General features: G+C 36.3%; 1 protein-coding gene across 1 annotated transcript; it reads left to right on the top strand.

Moving 5' to 3' along the window:
• Positions 1897–2845, top strand: LOC110265315. The gene is made up of 4 exons (XM_021108252.1): positions 1897–2215; positions 2341–2437; positions 2551–2671; positions 2774–2845. The coding sequence occupies exons 1-4, from the start codon at positions 1990–1992 to the stop codon at positions 2843–2845; spliced, it is 516 nt and encodes a 171-aa protein (XP_020963911.1). The 5' UTR covers positions 1897–1989.

Raw genomic sequence — 10956 nt, forward strand, 5'->3', positions numbered from 1 at the left:
AATTGAAAAATTACCACCACCTGCCAATGTGAAGGCAATCAGAAGCTTTCTGGGGCATGCAGGATTCTATGGGAGGTTTATAAAGGATTTTTCAAAAATTGCAAAACCTCTAAGCAACCTGCTAGCTGCTGACACGCCATTTGTGTTTGACACAGAATGCCTGCAAGCGTTTGAAACTCTGAAAGCTAAGCTGGTCACAGCACCAGTTATCTCTGCACCAGACTGGACATTACCATTCGAATTAATGTGTGATGCCAGTGATCACGCCATTGGTGCAGTACTGGGGCAGAGGCATGACAAGCTTCTGCATGTCATTTATTATGCTAGCCGTATTTTAAATGATGCCCAGAAAAATTACACAACCACAGAAAAGGAATTACTTGCAATGGTCTATGCCATTGACAAGTTTAGATCATACTTGGTAGGATCAAAAGTGATTGTGTACACTGACCATGCTGCTCTTAAATATCTGCTCACAAAGCAAGATTCAAAACCCAGGCTTATAAGATGGGTGTTGCTGCTGCAAGAGTTTGATATAGAAATAAGAGACAGAAAAGGGACAGAGAACCAAGTGGCTGATCATCTGTCCCGGATAGAGCCAATAGAAGGGGCGTCCCCCCCTCTTTTGAGATCTCTGAAACCTTTCCGGATGAGCATTTATTCCCCATTCAGGAAACACCATGGTTTGCAGACATAGCAAACTATAAAGCTGCAAGGTTCATACCCAAGGAGTACAGCAGGCAACAAAAGATTCAAATTTCTTAATTGATATATGTTTATACATAAAGCCATAACCCATTTGTTGGTTCAGAGTTTTTTCACATTTCTTTGGCCTATTGTATTACTTTTTTACAGAGTTTGTTTTATTAACTGAAATCTATTGTTTCTTTCACTCTTTTAAATGTATATATTTCTTTCTTTTGAGCTCAATTTTTGAACTTTATTGATGGCCACTTTATTTTTTGGTATTTCATTACATAGATAGATAATTATCTTGTGTGTATCTTCATTGGGAATATGATATATTTGTCATTGGAAATATAATTATATAGGAAGCCTAATCAAATAATGATATCTATACTAAAAGGTGTTCTTATCTAAGTCTACCAGTCCTAAATCTATGCATAGGTTTTCTTTTTATTTTTAGTTCTCGCTTTTCTCTAGGTGTTACCTCATGTTGTCTTTGTTATCTCTCTCTTCTCTCTCATCCTCTTCTCATCCCATCCTCTCTTCTCCTATTAACTTACAATTTATATAGAAGATAACTTAGGGTTTATATAGCTTACCATTTATACACTTTATTTGCGTATCAATTGTTGTTATCTTAAGTCCTATATATAGGATTATTTAGTGGGGACTGCAAATATCTTTCGATTGATATCTAAGGTCAATCAACATTAATATCTTTTAAATGTCTATCTTGCTTCTTTTTTTCCCTCCCAAAATAAGGGTTCTATGGATTTCGAAATTCAAATTACTCAATTGATTTGTGTTTATAAATAAAGGCAGAACCATTGATCATGGTAGATTTTTCTCACATTCATGTTGCTGTTGTATGTGTTTCTTAGTTGCTGTTTGATTGACTGAAATCTGTTTTCTCTTTCATCCCTTTAATTGCATTTCAATATGACAACTGCCATGGATATGGTTAATAAGATTAATCCTGAGAAGGAAGCATGGAACCTGAAAGTTAGGGTGATTAGGCTTTGGACTGTTCCTACTTTCACTGGTCAGCTTCTCCCAAATTCCATGGAGATAATTTTGGTTGATGATTCTGTGAGTTATAGTGGTCTAAATCTGTTAAAATTTTTTGGCTGTTTGTTTTTTGTATGTAGATGTGTTTCTCCTTACCTTTTTTATATCGAGGTCTGAAATTTTGTTTCATTTAAATTTGTTTTTCTGTTTATTCAATTTGTCATTTATCAGATTTTTAGTATAATTTATGTTTATTGGTAGGGGTGCAAAATATAAGCTACTGTTCGGAAGACTATGATTTACAGGTTCAAACAACTTCTCTCCAAGGGTCGAGTATATGTAATGAAGCTCTTCTCTGTTGTGCCAAACCAAGGATCTTATAGGGCCACTAGGCATCTGATTTTCCAGTTCAGGACCACTGTCAGTAATGCTATCTGCGATTTTATTCCAAAATCTGCTCTTACAATCTCTCCATTCACTGAACTTTTGGAAACCAAAGAGGATTCTGATTTCTTAGTTGGTATGTTGTGCTATTTGCTCATACTTTTTTTGTCTGGAATGATTGAAGTCTTGTTTCTTTGTGATTTGTAGAATGTTGCTTTATTGTCATTATTTCCTAATAGTTTTTTTTAATATTTATTTCAGATGTGGTGGGTCTGTTGGTCTCTGTGCCGGAAGAGAAAGAATATGATAAAGATGGAAAGAAGATGAAGATGGCTGTGACAGAACTTGCTGAAAATGAGTTAGCGTTCTTTAATTTCTACCTCTTCTTGTTATTGAGATTCTTTTTTGTTTTCGGTGTGTTTGTATAGTCAAGTTTCTAATAGTGTAGGTGATTTTGTTGGTTGTTTTCAGTCATAGAATTTGGTGTGCCTTATTTGGTGAATATGTTGATGAACTTAATCGATTTCTGTCTTCTGGGTATGCTGAACAGCCAGTTGTGGTTTTACAACTTGCCAAAGTTAGGGTTTTAGAGGTTTGTATCAAGTAAATTTCATTTCAAGTGTGTCAATTATCCAAGTTCACTTGGTTTTACCACTATATTCCTGTAACCAATGTATCTAGTTTTTATTTTTAGGTAGAGTTGGACTTCAGAATGTTATGTTTGCATCAAAGCTTGGATTTAATCTTGACGTCCCAGAGGTGGTAGCTTTTTAGAAAAGGTATTTTTGTACATGTAGTTTCTATTGTGTTTTTTGTTGTTGTTGCTGTCATTGTTTACTTATTTAAGTTGGTGCTGTATTTGTTAACAGTTCTATTCCACATGGAGTTGGGGCATCCCAACCCATTGGCATTGTTGGATCTGAAAAAAATATCGGAATAGAAGAAGATTTTATGAAGCTCACACCTAGGTGTACTGTGAAGTCGCTTGATGATAACAACCGGGTTGGAACCAGTTTAATTTATCATGTTTACTCTTGATAATTTATGTTAAATTTTCTTTTTCTATTCGTTAGTAAATACTGCTTTATTTTGGAACGATATTAATACTTTTGTCCTCTTTTGTACTTGAAAACACTATTCTGTTAGTATTTATTTTAGTTTTTCAGTTTTAGTTTGTATTACAACTATCTTTGGTTATAATGTCTTAACATTTATAGACATGGTCTTATATTTTTAGGCTGGAACTTTTGTTGTACTAACGAAGATAGCTGAAATAGTTGAGGATGGTCCTTGGTGGTACTCTGCTTGTGTGTGTGGCAGAAGTGTTCAGGCAGAATCTGGAATTTACTTTTGTCAATTTTGCAACATACATGTTACAAATGTGACTCCTAGGTATAAATATTTTACAATGCTTTCTTTGTGCTTTGTTAAATAGTGAATTATTTCTGCGTAGTTATTAACTTTAGGCCAGTATTTATGTGCATCTTAAAAAAATCCAGGTTTAGAGTGAAGATGTTGGTTGAGGATTCCACTGGTCTATCTATATTTGTCCTCTTTGATCGTGAGGCAAGTTACCTATTGAATAAGACTTGTGCCCAGCTATTTGAACAACATCTTAAGGATGTTGATGTAAGTCACTCGAATGCTATATTCTTTTTATGTGCTGATTTTATTGTTAAAGAGTTTTCTTATCCTTCGGTTTCTACCGATTCATTTTTTCTGTTGTGTCTATTTTATATTGTTCATAGGTTGTGTTTGGCATACAGTCTCCTCCTATATTCGAAGAAATTGTTGGAAAAACTATGCTGTTCAAGGTTCTTAATAGGCCTGTTGGGATGGAGAAATTCAAAGGGACTTATCCAGTGAGGCGTGTTTGTGATGATGCTGCAATAGTTGGAATGTTTGAGCTCTCTGGTTCAGATTTGAGTTCTGAAAAGGTATAAAACAGAATTCGCACATATTGTTTCATTTTAATAAATTCTTTCTTAAATTTTTTAATTTTTGGTTGTTCCACCTTTATTCATGTCTTATATCGGATGTGCTTTGTATTATCCAACACTGGGTTTGTACCAAAAGGAGAGGGATCATTTGGGAAACCCTCTAAGGTTACCAAATCACCGAATTTGGGATTGACTCCTTCCAGCTGCTCTGAGCTCTTTGCTGGTTCGCCTCAATGTACCCAAAAGGAATCAAGTGTTGTTGACTTGGGAGCTCATTAGACATAATTACTGGATTGTTAGGGTTATTACCCTCCATTGTTGAATCTTCATCCTCATCTGATGAGTCTTAAAGCTCGGATGGTTTAGACCCGAACAGTATCATAACATCAGATGAGGAAGAGTTACTATTGCTACTGTAATCTAGATGAAATGCTCTTTTGACGTTGTTCAGTGTGTTTTGGTCTAATCGGTCCCCTACATAAAAATTTTTATCAGGAAAAATTTTAATTGGTTGGTTCATTTCATTGAAAAGTGAAATGAAAAATATCCCAAAACCCGCATAGGTAAACTGTATAGTATTTCCTCTCCCGACAAAATAAAATTCCTAATCAGCTCGAATGAACCCTTAATTATAGCCTTCTGTTTATTTTTACTCTCTATATCCACCACTAAGCAATTATCCCACTCATCAATTGCGTAGCATGAAGACCCTAATTCATGCCTATAAATTGCTTCAAAACACGGTGGTAGAGCTCTGTCTCCCTATATCACATGTTACAGTTCAAATTAAATGCTGCAACTCACATGCTATTTACGATACATGACATAATATTATATATATTTAGTTATGTGCCCATCATATAGTCGAAACCTCAGATTTGCGTCTTTTCCTTGGATCCAGTGTTGTTGGGTTAAAGATATGGTGTTGTAATTTTCTTGAATTTGGTTGTTGTAATTTGGCTGGACTTAGATATTTTGTTAACATTTTACTTGTTGGACTTCTAAATTCAGATGTTTCCTTTTAGTTGAGTAACCTACAATTTCACTTATTGCGCAACACACTCCATGGTTGCTTGAAATTGGTCCAAGGCTTCCTTGAGACGATCCCTTGACTCTTGTTCCTCTTGGATGTCATGAGTAGGATCATATGGCTCTTGGATTGATGGACATGAGTATTCTTCCATGGGAGGTTGTGGTGGGAAGTAGAGTTCATCTTATGGTTGAAAATTTTCATACATTGGAGGTGGTTCTTGGAAGTATTGAGGTTGGAATGGTGGTGGTTCTATATGTGGCTCATATGGCTCAAAAGGTGGTTGGTATGGTGTGTAAGGAGTAGGGTCATATGAAGGTGGTTGGTGAAAAGGGGCTTGTGAGTATGGTTGATGGCTATGTTGAGGATATGGCTCATAGGTATATGGTGGTGGTTCTTAAAAGTCACACAGATGGTGCTCTGTTTTTCAAAAAAAAAATTTCTATGTTTTTGCACCAATCCATGCATTCCAAACCTCTAAACAGCTACCAAAACACCATAAAACCTTATTTAACATACTAAACTACCAATTATACTCAACAAATCAACCAAAAACATGAATTTAAACTAATTACCAATATGTACAAAAAGAGAAAATGAAAAGAAGTTACCATAGTGGGGTGTCTCCCACCTAGCACTTTTGTTTATTGTCCTTAAGTTGGACTTATGGGGAGCTCCTCATTAAGGTGGCTTGTGCTTGAAGCTATCTTTGAACATCCACCAATGCTTGGTCCTCCATTGTGCCCCAAGATTCTTCACTTGTTGCACCAAGTGTTGATGGAGTTCTTCACAAGCTTGGGGCTCTCGAAATTGATCCTCTTTTTGTAATCCGGGGTCCCATACTTTGTTTTCACACCCGTCTTGTAGTTGACTCTCATTATTAGTCCATTCGGGTGGTGAGCAAGATGAATTCTCTATGAAGTGCCCAACAATCCTCCTAGACCAATCTATTTGAGCACTATTCCAACCTTTACATTCAACTCTTGAAGTATCAACCAAAATGAGCCTTGATTTGCAACGCCAACCACGAAACATTTTTCTTTTACGCTTCATCCCACAAAGCATCCTAAGTTGACCATCCGTTTCAAGCAAACCATATTCAAGTGGTATAATAAAGCTAATAGAAATGAATTTCACCCACTCAAATGAAGGAGTAGATGGCAACCTAGGCAAAGAGGCTTCCAAAGATCTTGACAAAGCGTAACCAACCCCCGTTCTTCTATTTCTAGGGACTCCCACCTCTTCACAAGATCTCTTAATTTCAATCCTTTGTTCATCAATTCTATCTAAGCCTCTTCCCTTACTCAAATCATAAATGGGAAGGTGAGAGAATTTTACCTCCACATTGCCTTCAATTTCACCAGGAGAGGGTTCTTCAAGCCCAAAGGATTCTTCACCACTAAGACTTGATGCTTGATCTCCATCACCAAGGGAATTCAATTCTTGCTCTATCCCATCCAAGTCTTCATAAGGGATATGTCTTGGAGGTTGTGCACATTTGTCCTTAGCATCAAATTCAATCATCTTGGAGGAGTTTTCTTCAATTCTAGATTCCCAAGGTGGTTCCGCATCTCCTAAGTCTTCAACCACTTCTTCCTCTTCTTCAACAATTGTGGCTTCCTCCAATTGTTCTAATACAAAGCAACTTCCTTCATTCTTTAACAATCTCTCCTTCATGTTATGCTCTTCATTTGTTTCTCTATATGTAGCCATGGGAGTTCCTTGAGTGTTCAAGCATTGGGATGCTAACCGGCTTACCACCTCGTCCAAGGCGGCCGTGAATTGTTGTACATCCTTTTTCATCTCCTCTTGTCCTTGAACAAGAACATCAAGGATGTCATCCATTGGAGGTTGAGGTAGATAGAAGGGTTCATCAATTTGGGAGAAGGATTCATAGTAGGAAGGTGGTTCTTCTTGGTAGAGTTGTGGTGGTTCAATATTTTCCATTCTTTTTACTTGTTGCACAACACACTCCATGGTTGCTTGAAATTGGTCCAAGGCTTCTTTGAGACGATCCCTTGACTCTTGTTCCTCTTGGATGTCATGAGTAGAATCATATGGCTCTTGGATCGATGGACATGAGTATTCTTCCATGGGAGGTTGTGGTGGGAAGTAGAGTTCATCTTATGGTTAAAAATTTTCATACATTGGAGGTGGTTCTTGGAAGTATTGAGGTTGGAATGGTGGTGGTTTTATATGTGGCTCATATGGCTCAAAAGGTGGTTGGTATGGTGTGTAAGGAGTAGGGTCATATGAAGGTGGTTGGTGAAAAGGGGCTTATGAGTATGGTTGATGGCTATGTTGAGGATATGGCTCATAGGTATATGGTGGTGGTTCTTGAAAGTCACAAGGAGATTCACCATAACCATTAGATTGATATGCATCATAGAATGGCTCTTGTTCATAGTGTATTGGTGGAGGTTGTTGCCATGAAGATTGATCATATGCATATGGCTCCTCATACCTTTGATTGTCCCATCCTTGATACACATCCTCATTGTGGCCCTCATTTCCTACAACATATTTAGAACCAAACTCATAGCCAAAGTGAGAATTCATAGTGAAAAGAGAAAATAAAATTCAAAAGCTAATAGAAAAATAATGAAACAAAGTCCTAAACTAGCAAAGACTAGCAAGCAATCCAAAAAAATCAAGCTATTTACAATATTCACATATATACAATAACCAATAACACAACACCATTACAATTCTCCAGCAACGGCGCCATTTTGATGAGAGGACTTTTGATGGTTTAGAATTCACAAATGAATCCTCGTTGCAAGTATAGTTTCTAAACCAACAATAATCCTTTCATACAAAAGATTGTTTGTCACTAGTACAAACCCCTAAATTTATAAACCGAAGTATTGGGACTTCAGGTCGTTCTCCCTAGGAATTGCAATAAAGTGTTCTTGTTATTGGTTATAAGGTATGTTTTGGGGTTTTTGGAGTAAGAGACATGAAAAGTAAATGGCAAGAAAATTCAAATAACAAAAAGGCCTTGGCAAGGGTTGGTGGTCAAGGATCTCTATCCTAATCACTAACCACAACATGACAATTGGCAAGGATTAACCCCACTAAGTCATCCTCTAACCAATAGTAAAGGAAAGTCAAGTGAGCTATGTCAATCCAAGTCCATAAGTCCTAGTTCTCCACCAAATTAATTAGTGAGATCTAGCGTTAATGGCTCCCAATCCTCAATCACTTGGACATTAGTAACTCAAGAGTTCCTAAGCTACCTTCCCAAGCCAAACGCATAAAATTCTACTCTAAAATCCAACCAAGCATTTTATCAAACACTTGGAAGGCATAAAAGGAAAGCATAGTAAAATTGCAAGGAAAGTAAATCTACACTACTCAAATGCAAGGAATTAAACAACAACAAATCAAACAAACAATAAAGGGACATGAAAATATAAATTGCATTAAAAGGAAAAAAGAAGAAGAAAGAGTGCATCAACAACAAAGTAAGCAATTACAAGAATGAAATACAAAATTAAAGAGAGGAAGAGTAGAGGAACAAGAAATTGTAAAGGAAAAGTAAATCAAAGCATGAATTATACCTAGATCTAAGAAATTCTAATCTAGATCTAAAACCTACTCCTAATTCTAGAGAGAAGAGAGAGCTTCTCTCTCTAAAACTAAACTAAACTAGCCTAATGTGTGTAAATAATGCTAGGTTCTCCTTTCCCTTCAATCCTTGGTCCTTTAAATGCATTGGTGCCAAAGTTGGGCATGTTTTCTATTAAAAAATCACGTGCGCCCACCGGCGCGTACGCGTATAGTGCGTGTGCGCGTCCCTGAAGATTTTGCGATCCACGCGTGCGCATACCGTGCACGTGCGCGTGGATGATGTTTCTCAAATCTTTGGCTTTTTCTATGTGTTTTTCATTTTGCATGCTTTTCTCTTCACTCCTTTGATCCATTCCTAGCCTTTTTAACCTGAAATCACTTAACAAACAAATCAATGTATCTAGTGGAATCAAAGGTGAATTGAATTTAGCTAATTAAGGACCTAAAAAGCATGCTTTCATATCTAAGCACAAATAAGGAGACAACCATGAAACCATGCTATTTCATTGAATAAATGTGGGTAAAAAGTCATAAAATCTCCTAAATTAGGCACAAGATAAACCCTACAAATGGGGTTTATCATCCATCCTTTCGTTTCCTTCTTTCATGAAGGGTGTGTGTGAATGGGTGTGGTGGTTTGTGAAATGAAAATGTATAAAGTGAATCTGAGTATTGTAGTTGTAATGCGGAACTCTTCACGGACAGCCTCTTTTCGTGCCAAGCTAAACGATTTCTCCCACAACCAGGGACACACTACCATTCTCTAGCAATTTACCTTGGTATATATGCTAGACATACACGTCACAAAGTCCGAACAATTTGCCGCCTGTGATTTCTCTGTCCAACGAAGAACATGGATGCACCCATCCTCCATATATTCACCTCCATAAATTGTTACTGTGACAATGAAACACTAAATTGTATCTTATACCGTATTATAATACTATTGGTAGTATATCTATGTCTTTACGAAAGGAGAGTGTATTACTTAAAGCTAAGTCTATTGGACTAGTATATATTGGTGTAAAGTCCAATACTGTATTGTGGTGAATATACATATTTTGTCTTTTGTGCACTCAACACATACTCTCTCTTCCTCTCATTCTTTTCTTGCTTCTCGATCTTTCTTGATTCTCAAGATCCTTCACTGTACATTCTCGGTAAACACAAATGCTAATATGGTATATAAAGCCTTTCTTATCCCTCTTGATGTGTAAGCATTTTATACCTTTTTTAGCATTTTTAAGCTGTTTTTAGTTAGATTTTATTTAGTTTTACTTAATTTTAGTGCAAAAATCCTCTTTTCGATGCTACTTTGAGTTGTTTTAGTGTTTTTATGATTTTAGGTGAAATTCGGAATAATTTAGCGGAGTTTGGGGCTAAAAAGAAGAAAGTTGTCAGCACCCTGGCATTTAGCACCAGCAGGGGACTCAGGGCCAGCAACGTTGCACTCCCCTTGGGGCGTTTAATGTCAAAACTGGCATTAAATGCCAGCATTTAGTCCAAATCACACTCATTTAGACTTCTCAAGTGGATTTAGCATTTATTAGTTTTATTTTATTTTCCTTTTGTAATTTTTAATTACAAACAATATCTTTTAGTTTTAGAATTTATTATTTTATTTTATTTCCGTTTCAAATTAGGTTAGAATTTAAAGGAAGAGATCACTTAGGTCTAGGATCTTCTTTCTTTGGCACGTTTTTAGAATCCTAGTTTCTCTGTAAGTCATGAGCAACTAAACCTCCTGGTTAAGATTAGGAGCTCTGTTTATTTCTATGGGTTAGAACTATTATTCTTCTATTTTAAGTAATGTTTTGATTCAATTCTAAGGATTATTTTTGTTCTTAATCTCATGAACTGGGTGGAAAGAGAGTATGATCCTTTTTTACATGAGTTCTTGTGATTCTCGAGAGAGTTATCTCGCTTAAACTACAGCTTGAAAACAAATTCCTCCCGGATTGCTAATTACACGAACTAATTGGGATATGTGACATATAATCCTGTTAGCTTTGGGTAATTAGGGTTTTTGTGGTGCTAAACTAGTTTTTTGAACTTAACCCTCTAATCGGAATTAAGGGACCATGAGAGTAGCGGTTAATGAAGGTTAGAGGATGCTAAATCACTAAGAGATTAGGGTTTAGACATTTATAGTTTGCCATAGAAGGAATCATGCATTGTTAAAATAGTTGGTAAGAAATTTTAATCTGAAAAGATAAACATCTTCGAAACCTTAACTATTTTCTCATATTGTTTTTACACTAAACCTGTTTATTGCTTTCTTTATTGCTTATTTATTGTTTATATGAATTGAAACTCACCAAACCCCTTTTTGAT

The sequence above is a fragment of the Arachis ipaensis genome, chromosome B08 (assembly GCF_000816755.2).
Source record: "Arachis ipaensis cultivar K30076 chromosome B08, Araip1.1, whole genome shotgun sequence".
Lineage (NCBI taxonomy): Eukaryota > Viridiplantae > Streptophyta > Magnoliopsida > Fabales > Fabaceae > Arachis > Arachis ipaensis.

Excerpts from the sequence above, each read along its gene's own strand:
- LOC110265315 (XM_021108252.1), top strand. The coding sequence starts at position 1,990 with ATGATTTACAGGTTCAAACAACTTCTCTCCAAGGGTCGAGTATATGTA. Across the intron at positions 2,438-2,550 it reads ACAGAACTTGCTGAAAATGA|TCATAGAATTTGGTGTGCCT; the intron begins GTTAGCGTTCTT and ends GGTTGTTTTCAG. Across the intron at positions 2,672-2,773 it reads CCAAAGTTAGGGTTTTAGAG|GTAGAGTTGGACTTCAGAAT; the intron begins GTTTGTATCAAG and ends TTTTATTTTTAG.